General features: G+C 41.2%; 1 protein-coding gene across 3 annotated transcripts in view; it reads right to left on the minus strand.

Annotated features, from left to right (window-relative positions):
• The window catches only part of Nell1 (neural EGFL like 1), an 850243-nt gene that overhangs the window by 642712 nt on the left and 192018 nt on the right, over positions 1–15513 (minus strand). For all 3 annotated transcript variants that reach the window (XM_042277006.2, XM_042277016.2, XM_076543299.1), the window contains exon 5: positions 8485–8581. In XM_042277006.2, the coding sequence (XP_042132940.1) occupies positions 8485–8581 (97 nt within the window). The remainder of the gene's footprint in view (positions 1–8484; positions 8582–15513) is intronic.

Consider the following 15513-nt stretch of genomic DNA (forward strand, 5'->3'; position numbering starts at 1 on the left):
GGGCAGAGAGCTCCACAGGGCCCTGCTTCCAGGGGTGGACTGTGTGTGATTTCCTGACATCAAAACCCGAGGCCGCAGATACTGAGTCATAAACTCACTTGTTCTAATGAGAATAAGACTGCCTGTGTTCACTGGGGTGATTCGTATTTTTTAATGGTAATGTTTTCTTCTCAATTTCCACTTTATTATTATAAAGTTAATATGTGATTATTATTTTAATTTTAATATTACTTATTGGTGTGTGTCTTTTCACAACCCTTGCTTTCATTCCTTTCTCTCACTTTCTCTTTTTTTAAAGATTTATTTGTTTTCAGTTCATGGGTATGGGTCTTGGCCTGAGTTGTTTGTGCACTACCTGTGTGTGCTGCCTGCAGAGGCCAGAAGAGGGCATCAGACCCTCGGAACGGGAGTCCCCGGTAGTTGTGAGGCACTGTGTGAGGCAGGGAAACAAATCCCCAGTCCTTGAGAGGAACAGTGGGTGCTCTCAGTCTCAGGCTTCCAACATCACCATGTTTTTCTTGCTCCAACTTCTAGATTTATCTATTTTAAAAACCAAGTTTGGTGGATTTTTACTTTGCCTGATCATTGTTCTAATTCCTGCTCTATATGCTCATTATTTCATGTCTCTTACTATCTTTGGACCAACTTTATAGCTTTTGTCCAACTTCCTAATCCATTTCCTCTGAGAATGAATCTTTCTCACCTTTCTCTTTTCACTCTAGTGCACACTTCTCTTGCCTTAAAACAAAGTCAGACTATGACTTTTGTTTGTTTGTTTGGTTGGTTGGTTTTGGTTTTGTGAGACAGGGGTTTTCTATGTAGCTCTGGTTGTCCTCAATCTCACTCTGTAGATCAGGCTGGACTCGAACTCCCAGAATCTGCCTGTTTCTGCTTCCCAAGTGCTGGGATTAAAGATGTGCACCACCACAGCATACCAGACTGACATTCAAGAAGGTCTCCACATCCCTACATGATTAAAAATGAGGTGTCAATTACTTCCTCCAGATTCACTACTGCCTTAATGAAATTTCACTGTCCTCATAGAGCGTGATCCATGAATCATCCCCATGAATCCTGTGAAGACTCATCTGTGGCTTTTGTGTTGTCAGTGAACCTGTGTATCGGTTTTTATAGAGATGTAATTTGCTAATTGTGTTATGTGTTAGTTACTGAAATTATACACAGTGTGACACAGATATGATATGTATGTTGTGTTGCTCATCTTTTGCCTGCTTCATCCATAGATTACTAATTGGAATACACTAAAAATCACTCAGTTGATAGATTTACTCATTTTCCTTACATTACCTATTATGCATATAGGTATATGTATTTAGTATCTTCATAAAAGAATAATGTGCACATTAAAATACATAAATCATAAAGGTACCACTGATGAGTTAACCTGGCCTGAATGTATTATGGAATTGCTACCTAATTCGACAATCAAGGCCTGGATGGTACTTCACAGGTCCCTTCTCTCCATCCTAGCCCTCACTCCTCCCTTCCCAGCAAGAGCCTGGGTGTTAGCACTACACATCAGGTCCCTTCCTGAGCATCACTTTAGCAGAACAGTGAGCACTCTGTCCACTCTGTTGTGGACTCACTACCTGTGAGGTTCAACCACATGGCCACTACACAGTATTAACCGCTGCATGGAATATACGTCTTAATAATGCTGCAATTCACACAGCTCATACTTCCAACGGGTTTCTTTATTTTTCTGTTATGGATATTGCTGTTAAAAACATTTTATAGGACTAGAAAGATGACTCTCAAGAGCACTTGCTGCTCTTTCAGAGGACTGGGGTTCTATTCCCAGAACCTCTGATATGTATGTATGATGCACATACATACATGCAGGCAAAACACTCATAAACATAAAACAAATATAAATAAATCATTATAAAAACATTTGTCTGTGTGAGTGCATGCCTGCAGGCATGTGTGATGGGCTTATACTAAGGAATATTAATCTTATTTGGTCATAAACAGACATATGTCTATTTCATTAATGCACACATGCATATACAAAACATCTTTCCATGGCATTTAAGCCATTTTGCACTCACACCTACAGTGAATGAAGGATCTAGTTGTTCCACATTCCAGCAAAACACTTGCTCATGTCAGTCTTGTTAAGGTTCGCTTTCTGATCAGAATTCAGTAGCATCCCGATATGGTTTTCTCACCCTGATTACTAATCAGATGGATTCCTTTTCCTGTATTTACCAGCCTTTTGGGTATTCCCTTCTGTGATGTGCCTGCAAGCATGTGTGTCTGCTCTTTAGTTGGACGGATGTTTCATTGACTTGAAGGGCTTCGCTACATGGTGTGGATCAAAGTTCTTTGGAGAATGTAACTGGTAGTAACAGCTCCAACTGTGTTATGATGTGTATGATGTGTTATGTGTGCCTTTTTTGCTCTTAGTAATGTGTTTTTACTAAAAAAGAATCCACTTCATTATTTTAATAAATTCTACTGTAGCCACCTACTTCTTTGTGGTTACTATGTTCTCTTTAAAGCTTCCTTTTCCACAGCAAGGCAGCAAAAATATTCTTCTATGGTAACTTTCACTCCTGGTTTGGGTTAGACTTTTGAATTGAAATTGGTTTCACACAAGGGGCAAAGTAAGAGTCAAAGTGAGCTGTTCCTCCTGGGAACCTCTGATGATAAAGCACCCTATCCTAGCCACCGCAGTTATCCTTCCCCTCCACGCTACCCTGCTGATGCGTACATTTTGAGGGTCCCTCATTAAGCCTGTGCGCTTGTCGAGTTGTTTATGGATGTGCAGTGACCTCTGGGCTTTGAAATTGATGTCCTCAGTACTTCCCCAGCCTCCTCGAGCTACTTTTGACCCATTTTCCTTTGTAAAACGCTGCTCTCCTGTTAACGTTTCAAATAGCTGCTGCATTAAGGAGGCACAGCAGGAACTGAATCTTAGGAGTCCATTTGAACCCACAGTTCTAATCCTGCACCTGAGCACCTTTTCTGTGTTTTTCAAAAAGATAAATAAAGGTTTTCTTATTAAAAGTGTCACCTGTTGTTTTCACGCACATTAACAGTGCTTTCTGATTACCCTCTTCCCTACATCCTCCCTCGTCTCCCTCCCCCCCTCAGCCACCTCTTCTCCCTACAGATACCCCACGTTCATGTCTTCTTGTCTTCTTTTGAGAACCATTGCTTTCAACCAGAACCTTCTGTGTGACCCTGGGTTTGGGACTCTCCACTGGAGCCTGGCAGGCTCACCAATAGTTGCTCAACTGATGGCAGTGACCGCCAATTGCTTTAAACTGTGACTATTCAGAACTAGAGTGTTTTACCTGCTAGCCTATATTAAATATTTCTCTCCTCCCGCCTAAGTTCTAGCCAAGGGAGGTTTTGGGACTGGGCTTCACCTCTGCCATTCAGACTGTTCTCAAATTCATGGGCTTAAGTGATTCTCATGCCTCAGCCTCCCAAGGAGCTGGGGCCTCAGGGACATGCCACTAGACCCAGACTGATGGAGAGGTTGTTTGGTTGATTGTTTGTCTTAATCCCCACTTTCTCTTACACTTAACTTTGGCATTTAACATGATTTCTATTATTTGGCCTTGGTTTACATTTTTCACATATAAACTTAACATTTACAAAAGTGAGTCAATTCCTCCATTCTTTTTGTGCTTCAAATAATCCTTACTGTAATTCTGGTGATATTTCTAATCTTATTTTTCTAAAATTAGGTAACATTATTATTAATCAAATAATAATTATCCTTGTTTGTGAATGCTCTCAATATTTCTTAGCCAATTCTTTTTTTAAGGTTGTTTTAAATTGTGTGTGTGTGTGTGTGTGTGTGTGTGTGTGTGTGTGTGTGTGTGGTATGTGTTTGTGTGTGGGTATGAACACACAAGGGAAGATGCCTACAGAGTCCAGGAGAGGATGTCACCTGGACCTGGGGTTAAACATGATTATAAGCTATGAACCAAACCTGGGTCCTCTCAAAGAACGACAAACACCATTAACCACTGCGCCATCTCTCCAATCCATCTCTACTGATTCTTCACCTACTTAACAATATATGCTTTCTTCTGAAATTTTTTTTTAAATGAAAACCTGTTGGTCATAAACTAAGAGTTTTGTTTGTCTTCAGATGTTTTTATCTTACCATTATCCTCAGTTACACATTAATCTGTGTCTGCACACTTACTTTGAATAGTTATTTCCTCCCCAAAATTTGAAAATAGTTCCATCCTGTCTTTTGGCTTCTGCTTTTGCTATTTAGAATCTATCTTTTTCATCCAAGCCATTCTTTTGCTTTAAAATTTTGTCTTTTTCATTGGCTACTTCTAATATCTTCTTTGTATAATACATTATTAAAAATCTACCAATGAGTCCGTTCCTCTTTACATTCGAAGTTTGCAATGTACTATGGCAAAGCAGCCCTTCAAGAGAAGAACTCTACTTCTTTACCCCTGGACTCCAGATTCTACCACGTGACTTGTTTTGGACAATGACCCATTAGCCATGGGATCAATCAACAGAGCCTTTAAAAGCACAAATACTGGGTCTTGCTTTCTCCCAATGCTCAGAGTCCAAAGGCTACCATGTGAAGATGCCTGAGCTCTGCCATTGGAGAGTGAGATGCCAGAGGAAGAAGAATGGAGGGGCATCTTGGCTCACCTTGCCACTTGCTGAGGGGCCAGTTGGCCACAGGCTCTCGAGGGAGCCCAGCAGGCACTAGGATAGCCAATCAAAAACAGAAATGTTACAGGCCCTCAGAGCTAAGTAACACTATTCTTAATTTTCTAAGTGCCTTAGTGCCCTGTGACAAGTAACACAGTGTGCATTCCTTTGACTTTCAGTAACGATATTCAACGTGTTTTGACAATACAGAAAAATCTTAACAATTATATTTATAATAGCTCCTGTAACTTTTTTTTCTCTTAAATTCTCTAAATTTAACTTGGAAATTAATTAAACACTCTGTATTCCTAATTTTTCACAAAGGTATGCAAATATATATGTAACATGCATCTATATAAATGGATGTATTGGATATCTACTTGAATGTATAGTAGGTCCCATACATGTATCCGTATCTATGAACACACATTAAACAGGTATATAAAATTTATCTTTATCTTTACTTTCTGCATTTTAACTTCTTTCCTTCCTTACCTCTGCAGAGCTATCAGAGGGATGACCTTTGCAATAAGTGCCCTTGCGTGGATGCTCTCCCCACCTGTGTCTCAGCTGATGTTTAGCAGACTCACTTTAGCAAACTCTCAAGTCTCATCTCACCCAACAACTAGAGTTTTCATTTCTAAAAATGTTTTCAGTTCAGTCACTCCCAGTCAAATTTATCATCTCCAGCTAGAACACATTCTTTAATGTTGTGCTTCTCTACCTGTCTCAAAACTAGGGATTAAAAAAAATTGCTAATTTCATTTCTGTAGTCCTTGAAGGACTAATTGAACAATATCTCATTCTTTCCCATTGTAACCCATAAACCCCTACTTTCAACAATTAATCAGTGGGATACTTGGAGGGTGACTTCTCCAAAGTTAATTTGCATTATTCATCAGAACCACAAGGTACCAACCAAGGACCATCTGAAGATCATTTATTAATATTCAAGGATGCATTAAACATAGGGTGGCACCCACATGATGACAGAGCAGGGGTTAAACTCTCAAAAAGCATCCTCTTTTATCATCTGGAGAGGAGCGGGGATCAGGTTGGTTTCTGGACCATCTGGCTTGCTGAGTAATAGATTTCCTCTGCCTCCCCTCCTCTGAGCCCTAGCTTTAGTTCAGAAGTTTCCATCCAATTCTCCAACATGCATGGGTCACACTTCATAGACTGTTGGAATTCGCTATTCCAACTAGAGTTTTCATACACTGGTAATAGGGGTACAAAATGGCTCACACAGCTTATAAAATAATTTGGAAGTTTCCTATAAATTTGAACATTGATTTCTGACTTGGTGATCTCACGCCTACATATTTACATAAGTGAACTAAACCTTTTACTCACACAAAAATCTATCTGCAAATAGACAGTGGCTTTATTTATAAGTGCTAAAAATTGAAAAGCACTCAATTGTATATCAGTTGAGAAATGGCTTAACAAGTGTGGATGTCTTTACTAGCTTTTATTATCAACTTGATATATCCCAGAGTCACCTGAGATGAGAGTCTCAATCAAGGGGTCACTCAGATGAGACTGGTGTGTGGGCATGTCTATGGGAGATGTTCTTAACTGTTAAGTGACACTGGGGTTGGGGTGTCCAGCCTGCTGTGGGTAATGCCATTCCCTCACAGATAGTCGTGGTCTATATAATAAAGCTACCTAATCATAAGTCTGAGCACAAACCAGCAAGCAGTACTCCTCTATAGTTTCTGATTCAAGTTCCTGCTGGAGTTTCTGCCCCGACTTCCATCAATGATGGACTATAATATAGAGTAGAAGCCAAATAAATCTTTTCTTCCCCTAAATTGCTCAATCATGATATTTATCATAGCAACAAAAAGTAAAGTTATATACTGTAGTTTATTCATACTAGAAAACTAGGACATTGTTCAACAATAGAAAAAAGTAAACCACCCATAAACATAAGAACCTGGGTGAATTCCAATGTGCATAATTATACAAATGTCTACATGAACAACTGATTTCATTTATAGAACATTCTGGAAAAGCAAATTAAGGAGTCAGAACAGACAAGTGGTTTGGGATAAGATGAACAGGAGGAAAAAACCTGGAGATGTTGGGAGTAATTCTTTATCTTCATATCATTTGCATGGATGAACTAAAATTTCTCAAAATCACAAACCTGTACATTAAGAGAGGCAACTTTTACTATGTGTAAATTATATCTTAATTTTTAAAGGAAAAAACAAGGTGCTATGTTTCTAGTTTGGAATGTATTCTCCTCGTTCTTCTCTCTTCTCCATATTATTTAGTCACTAGGGATTTTTCTGTAAGTACAATGATGAATTTTAAAAGATTTCACCTGTATTTTATCAGGCATTTATAAGTATTTCAAATCAGGAGGACTTTTAAAATATCAAGTCTGTCCTATTGCCAGAGGCAAAATCTGCCATTCTTTACAGAACAAGAGTATTTTAAAATTTCATGGTGTTAAGTTTTCAGTTCATTTTATCACAGTACCTTCATGTTTCCACAAAAGAAAAAATAAAAAACACAACAATGCAGTTACTATGTTGTCTTCATAGCCAAGAAAACCAAACTCAAAGAAGCTGAGATTCTGAATAGATGTGTATGAATAGGTACTTGTCCCAGATTCAATTAACATGTATGCTTATGATAGACCCAATCTTTTCTATTGCTGTGAAAAAACACCAGGACAAAGGCAACTTATAAAAAAGAAAGAGTTTACTCATGCTTACAATTCTAGAGGATTAGAATGTATGACAGTGAGTGAAAGTACTGTGGCAGGCAGCTAGATCAGCAGCTGAGAGCCCACATTTCAATCCACAAACACGAAGCCAGCCAAGAAAGCTAGCTCCAGTGGTTCTGGCCATCGTCTTTGGCAACCTCAGAACCAGGCCCCAGTAACATACCTCCTCCAACAAGGCCACACCTCCTAACCCTTCCCAAACAGTTCCACCAACTGGGAATCACTGTGAGTTTGTGTCTCCTAGACACCACAGAGAAGCTTTACCCATGATACCACAACAATGTGGCTCCCAAGCAAGCCCCCAAACAATGACAACACCAATAAGCATGCAAATGTGGAAGGAAGAACTCTCAAGGGACCCCATCACTGACAAAGAACTATGGGCAACTAACCACTGCTGAGAGAGGGAGAATTACTTTCCCAGGAATGAACTCCTCCTAATTGATTATCCAACGCCAAGGAGTTAATGCTGAGATTATACACATACAAATGACACCAAATGGACTCAGCATGTTATATTTATAACTTATGCATGTATGTATAACATTAATAACTGTCTTAGTTACTTTTCTATTGCTGTGAAGAGACACCATGACCAAGGCAACTTACAAAAGAGCATTTAATTTAGGGCTCATGCTTTCAGGGGGCAGTAGAGTCCATGATCATTATCCCAGGGAACATGGCAGCAGCAGGCAAGCATGGTACTGAGCAGTAGGTGGCAGCTTACATGTTGAGACAACAAACACGAGGCAACTTACTGAGAGAACTTACTGGACATGGCATGGGCTTCTGAAACTTCAAAACCCACCCCTAGTGACACACCTCCTCCAACAAACCACACTCCCCAAACAGTTCCACCAACTGAGGACTAACTTTCAAATATAGGAGCCTATGGGGGCCACTCTCATTCAAACCACCACAATAATAATAATAATAAAAAGACATGATTTTGATAGGAAGGGTCAGGGAGATGTAAGAGAGGCTGAAGATGAAAGGAAGAAATGATTTAAGTATATTCAAATTAAAATTATAGAAAAAAAACTGAGCATTTCTCAATATACATGAAAATCAGAGCTTACTTTGAAAAAGCCATGCTTTTGGTTGCGTTGCCCAAGCCACAGGTTGCTTCCTGGAGGAAGGTTGGTCTCTGGAGGGTCTATCACACGTTCGTAGATCCTGTAGGAACAAAGAACATAGTTGCTCTAGAGGGACTTGAAGCAGAACCCAGAGGTGCCATTCTGGTTGCATACTTGTATATAGCTGCTACTTTGAAGAGGTTAATATGTGGCATGTTTTAAATGACAGGTCCCATGAGAGAGATCTTCTTCATGACAGTGCTGGACACATTGTCTAGGCACCTTGTGTCTTTCTTCTCTCCCTTACCACAGAATTGGGGGTGTGAATAAGAAAACAGCATTTGGAATGTCTACTCTGAGCAATTACCCCCGCACAAAGGAAAGTGACTTTATCCAAATGTTACAGGTAGAAGAGCTGAGGTAGAGAGAATGTGAGCATGTCCACTGAGTGCAGCCAGCAGGGATAAAGTATGTGTCCAGCACTGTGGTAAAGCCCTCATCTCTCTGGCTCCAATGCCCAGATAATGTAAGTATCTGTTATACTCTAGTTTTGGGGATGTAGCCACTGCTCACTTCTACAACACCCAAAAGAACCCTGTAAATGATTGGACAGAAACTGCCCATTAAGACATCACATCGATACTCAATCACAAAATTAATTAAACATGCCTTATGCTCCAAAGGCAATGGGCAATAGAAAAAATAAAGCAATGAGGTTTGGACAGATGGACACATACAGTCCTGTACGTGAAACTGAAGACAGCATCCTGGAACACCTAACACATCCCAGGCATACTCACACAGAAGATGGGATTTCAGGAACAACTCGCTGCCTTGGTTCCACCCTGCCAACACCAGCTAATCAGTGAGATCTTAAAATCTATGCTTTCTTGAGACCAGATGATCACAAGCCTCCATTTTCCACATGGCAAACACCACTCAGTACCTGTTCTAGTTTGCTGTGACAAACACCATGACAAAAATCAACTTGGGTGGAAAGGGTTTATTCAGCTTGCATAAGCTGGAAGCAGAAACCATAGAGGAATGGTGCTTACTGGCTTGCTCACAGGCTCACAGTCTGCTTCCTTTCTTATACAACCCAGACCTACTCGCCCAGGGATAGTACCACCCACAATGGCCCACATCAATCATTAATCAAGGAAATGCCCCCACTGGCATGTCCATAAGGCCAATCTGATAGAGGCAATTCCTCAACTGTGGTTCTCTCTTTTCAGATGTGTCAGGTTGACTGCCAAGATTAGCATCACAGCGTTGGAAGTCCAGATGACTCTCAATGGGGTGAGATGGAGAGAACCATACATTTCAATTCCAAGTGAGAGCCCTATCTACTCCTGTGTTCCACATTCTTTACTTGGGTCATTCCTCATGTATGTCAGGACCTCCACATCATGATGGAGCTGACTGCCCCTTGCTAGATGGCAGAGGACAAAGTGTTTCTCTAGAAGGTTCTCAGAAGGAAAATGTGGAAGAACTGAAGACTTCCAGTTGTACAAGGAAAGCGAAAGATGATGAAACTGTTGTAGTTGGGGCTGTCATACTACAGCCTTTTATCCAAGCTATACAGCTCATAACTGCATCTCCAGAACTGCAATTTGGAAGACTGCATGCAAACCCTTGTTAGGAACATGAAACACATCAGGGCTTTTTCCACTTATTATCTCTGCATTATAAATGGAAACTCAAAACATAATTAAGGAGATATACATTTCCCTTAAGAAGATAGGCTATGTTTTCTTCACAGGAATTCAATCTTTTCTGTGTGTTGAATGAATCTTTTTGGATGAAACAATTTGTCAAAGCTGCTTTAGTGCAACAGTATATTACATCCTTCCTCTTAAAGAGTTCCCAACTTCAATATAGTGGAAAAACTAGAAACAAGCCAAATAACAGCAAAAGAGAAAAAAAAGTGCAAGTTATAAAATATATCAGCTTCTAAGAATTTACTATAGTCATTAAAAATGATAAATATGCAGATGTGAAAATGGAAAAATATATACAAAATAATTTTCACTAGAGGACATAAAATATAAAGTTATTTATGCAGTGTGGAGATAACGATGGAAAAATTATGTTTGACTTTGGTGGATATGAGAAAGGCTAGAGAGAAATGGAGACCACTGTGTTTAGAGGAAGAGGCAGAAACAATTTTCTACAAGGCTGTTTGCCTAATAAATTGAAAATGCTGTCAAAGCGTTTACCTTAGCCTGCATTTTCAAGTGTTCACCTGTGTCGGGGTGAGAGGAGTTCCGGGTGCAGACGCTTTCTTCCCTGTATTCCTATACTCCTAGCCCATCTCCACTGAGTGGGGTGGGCCCTTAACCAAGTGGGCAGAGTGTATGAGTGAATGGAGGATGGAACAATAAAAAAGACCAACCTCCCATCCTGCCCATCTTCTGACCATGGCAACGCCTTGTGCCTTAAAAATGGGAGGAAGCAAATATTTGAGGTCTGTCACTACCATCTAGGACCTGTGACCCACAGGATATGTGTACCACACTGGTGCTCCAATGTTGTACTCCCAGTACCCACCAGGGTCTCCTCTTCAAGCCAAGGAGAAATGCAAGATGCTGCCTCCCTGACAACCAATGTCTTCGGAAAGGCAGGACTCCCTAGAGAATTGGTGCAGTAGGCAGAATCAGCACATTGAATGCATTCGTAGCAACACTGAGGAGGTTAAAGGCGCACTATTAAAAAAAAACTGCATAAAGGACATCAGCCAGACTAACTAACAGCCAGGGCATGCATGGTGCATCAGCTTTTAAGTGCTGGGCTTTGAGCTCTATGCTGCGTCCACTCTCCTGCACTGCCTGTTTGTATATTCAATGAAGAGATGCCATTACAGAAGCCATAGCCAAGCTATTGCTTTCCAGAAAGTTCGACTACAGAAAACAGAGTCTGTAAATATTTGCAGAGAAAATACTGAAGCACAGGGCGAGGTCACCCTTAGATAATTCATGACGTATCTAAACTCCTAAGGGGAGGGGGGCTGCATTTCCTAGTGCATGTTTACGTCACAAGTCAGCCAATATCTTTTTCTACAATCTCAATATGAAAGTACAGTTCATCCAAATAAATTTCAAGTCCTAACTTGACTGACTTATCTAGAAGGAAGGAGGAAGCAAGTTCCTGTGACACGCCACAGCCTCTCTGAGACAGACCATTGCTAGATTGAGACAATTTGCAGAGAAAAGTTTTCAGAAGACAAGTGTGTCTGATGTCTCTGTTCTGTGCTACTTTATCAGGGTGGCCTTAAACACATTCCATATATTGTTTTTAGGTCTTTTTACTGCCTTCATTGTTAGTTTCTTACTGATCTCTGGGAATATACACTAGAACAACCTGTTGAATCCCTCTCTAACCTTTTGACTGATAACATTGTACCTCCATGGCACACTAGTGTCTCTAAGATCCTGATCCTGTCTGGGCTCGCCTTTGCAAACCTCCCAGCTAAGGAAGAAGGAACTTGGCTATCCTACTGACCTTGGCTCAGAGTGTTCACCCTCAAGCTGTTTCTGCATGTCCTGACTGCCATTGCTCCCATCCTCTGCATGGAATGGAGCCTCAACCTCAGGACCCAGCCCCGTGTCTGCTCCATTGGCCCTTTACTGAGAGATCCTCCCTGATGGTCTTCTACAATGCACTCCCTAACCACCTGGTTACACTCCAGCACTTAGCTTGTCCTACACTCATCAAAACAGATAGCTCCAAAATGGGTGTTTTGCTCTTTGACTCTGTCCTCCCACGGGACACCTTCAAGCAGAGACCTTGTCATTTTCAAGTCAGCATTTCCAGTGTCAAGAATGCCTAGCCAAAGTAGATGTCTACACTGAATGACTGAATGAATGAATGCTTCCTGCATCTTCAAACTTGGAGGATGGTAGTCAGATAGTTGTAAAAGCCCACCAAGGCAAAACTTCATGATAAGCAATTTATAAAACTGGATAATTCAGACTGAGAAAACACCTCATCAGAAGAGGCACTTTGCATCATGCAGATAACCCTCAGGGAAATAAATAAAGCCAGTGAGCTGAGTGAAACATGGTCGTCCCTTCCTCCTATCTCCCTCTGCCATCTCCACCTCGTAAGATTTACACACAGAGCTAGAAAGAAGCAAGACAAACATGTCTCATTGTTTGCCACCCAGAAAAGAGAGGGGGTAGCAAATTTAACTCTGTCAGGCAGACCCGTTGCTAACAGAGAAGCCAGATAGCTGTATTTCAGGAAAAAGGAGAAACAGTGGGCAACTTGAAAATTAATTAGATCAGCAGCCACCTCCTGATAAGCAGTGACTTACAGCTTCAGTTGGCTACATTATCATCATCCCAAACAATGCTGTACTCTCTCTTCAGATCATATACATCTTTTTGCTTTTACCAAATTTATCACACCCTCATAGTCTGTCTGACACAAATAATGCATTACTCTACACCCATCTGAAATCTATCCCTTCTTTTAACTGGAGAAAAACCTAATTCCCACTTAGTCCTATATCTGAGGCTCTGAGCTCACTTGAGCCATTAAACATGGTGCTGACTATTAAGTGGTATTGGGGGAGTTATGGGAATTGTGCATGCCATTAGCATCTATCAAGAGAGTAAAGCATAAGCATCTCATTTCTAATACAACACCATGCGAAATTAGATATCCAGTCAAACATAAAACCTGCCTTAGAAGAGCAAGCAGCTGAGGATAACTGACAGTCTGGAGAAAATCAGCCATTGGATCTAGGACTCATACCAGGAAGGAGTAAGCCTTCTTTGTGTGACTTTGAAAAGGAACATTCTCCTGCTTAAAGGATCAATCCACATTCTATGGAAAACTTGCACTTCCTGTTTTAAAGCCAAAGCCATTGGGGCTCAATACTACACAATGTAATCAGACGACAAAACATATGAAGAGATACTGGATGTTTTTTTAACCAGGATAAAGAGAGACCTCTGAAGAGACCCCAAGTACCTTTCCTAATTACACAGAAGAATAAATTTCCAATGTAAAGCAAATGGATTGACCCGTACTACATCCCTGTTTACTAAGACACAATGAAGCCCTAATAAGGCATTGAATGAAGACATTTATCTTGAGCTTTGCTCCAACAGAAGAAAAGCTTCCATGAACTCCCGAGGAGAGAAGTTACAACAACCTTGCTTTGCTGTGTGGAGCAGCCTCTTCCCAGAAGAATGTCAAGGCACTCCCAAGGGCTTCCTCTGATGTACACAAGATCACTTCCCTCAGATGTCCCGCTGCTGTGGTGATGGGAGACCTTGCACACACTAAGCCCTTCTTCTGCCTTAGGCTATGAAAAATATGCACACACTTTTTCCTGACAGCCTCACAGGGCAAGTGTGAGAATAACGAGTTGTTGAGAGCAACAAGAGAAACAAAGGACATCCATCTGATGTCATTAGCATTATTCTTGATACCCACAAATGTTGAGTGTTCAGTCTAGAGGTCTACACTACACCCAGAGGCTCCTCAAAGCTTCTTTACTGTGACAGGGCACGTCACCAACTGTGCACCCAGTGAGCTGCTTGTTAAGTTTCCATCAGGTTGCCTGGCTGCTGTTAATTATTTTCTAACATGGAACACACAGCCCACAGCGCTTGTACCAGAAGGACATGAGAGGATGCCCAACGAGCAGTTCTGCAGTCCCCACCTACCAATCTGCTTAACAAATCCAGATGACACACAACAAACAATAATATTTTTTAAAATGCACCTCTGGCATTAGAATGGAGAAACAGAATGTCACAGGAAGAGGAGCTGTGCTGGTGAATACTGCATGCATCCTACACGTACAAACTGGACACCCTGCTAAAGCCATGCAGGGCACAGGAGAGAGGGCCACAGCAAAGCAGGAAACTGGGCAAGTTTCCAAACTGCTTCTCTTCAGCTGGCTATAAAATCAACACAAAGGCAAACACAAAGAAGGAGGCACAGTTGAAATCGGTGAGGAGATGTCTTTGTTGGTGTGAAGCAGAGGCTGCAACCGTGTTCACAAGGGATTGCTCAAACCCCACAAGGAAGACCACAGAGCTGCATGCAAACACCCCCAAAGAGGAGTCTTCTCCAAGATCGGGCAGCATGTGACCTGCTCTCCTGACTTACAAAACACTCATCAAACCCATGTTTTTCTTCCCTAACAACTCAACCTTACCATGTGTCCTCTTTTTTTCCTCACTGGAAGCTCCATGTCAACAATGCTGTCCCTCCTTCATAGTTCTTATGTATCTAAATGTCTCCCACTACTCTGTGCATGTGTGGAGACAACCTCAAATGTCCTTCCTTGGGAGTCATCCACCTTGTTTTCTGAGACAGTGTCTCTCACTGGCCAGAGGCTGGCTGATTAGGCTGGGCTGGCTGGCCAGGGAGCCCCCAGAAAACCTCTGTCAATACCTCACCAGCTCTGGGATCACCAGTATAAACCATCACACCTGGCTTTGTTTTTATTGTGAGTTGTAGGGCTCAAACTCAGATCCTGAAAGCACTTTACAAACTAGGCCATTTCACCAGCCCACCTTCCACTACTTCTCCCCAATGTTTTTTTTTTTTCTTCCTCAGTTCAAAATCCACAGTCAACCTAAAATGCTTCAGATTTGTGGATCAATGTCAAATAGCAAAGTCATGTAATTCTGTCATACGTAATATTTTATCTGTGACTTGGTAGTACCAGTGTGTCTTGAATCTGTGGGAAACTACGAAGTTGGTGTTATGGTTTTAGTCATAAGAGACTTGATGTGACACCATCTGGATTAAAGATGACATAACAGGCAGGAATCCAGGCCAATTCAAGATGAAATTGAGCACTGAAAAAAAAAACTGAGAGCTTCCATGCTTAGTGAACACAAGCCTCTTAAACGTAACGTGTGAGACCTAGGAGTAGGCAGAAACATGTGGGGCGGGGGCAGGTTGGAGCACTTTTTCACTAACAGTGAGTAAAGACAAGACTGTCAAAAGAAGATTAAAAGTTTAAACTGGACTATGAGAAGGTAAATATTCCAATCAGAGTTAATC

This window comes from Peromyscus maniculatus, chromosome 1, assembly GCF_049852395.1.
Source record: "Peromyscus maniculatus bairdii isolate BWxNUB_F1_BW_parent chromosome 1, HU_Pman_BW_mat_3.1, whole genome shotgun sequence".
NCBI lineage: Eukaryota > Metazoa > Chordata > Mammalia > Rodentia > Cricetidae > Peromyscus > Peromyscus maniculatus.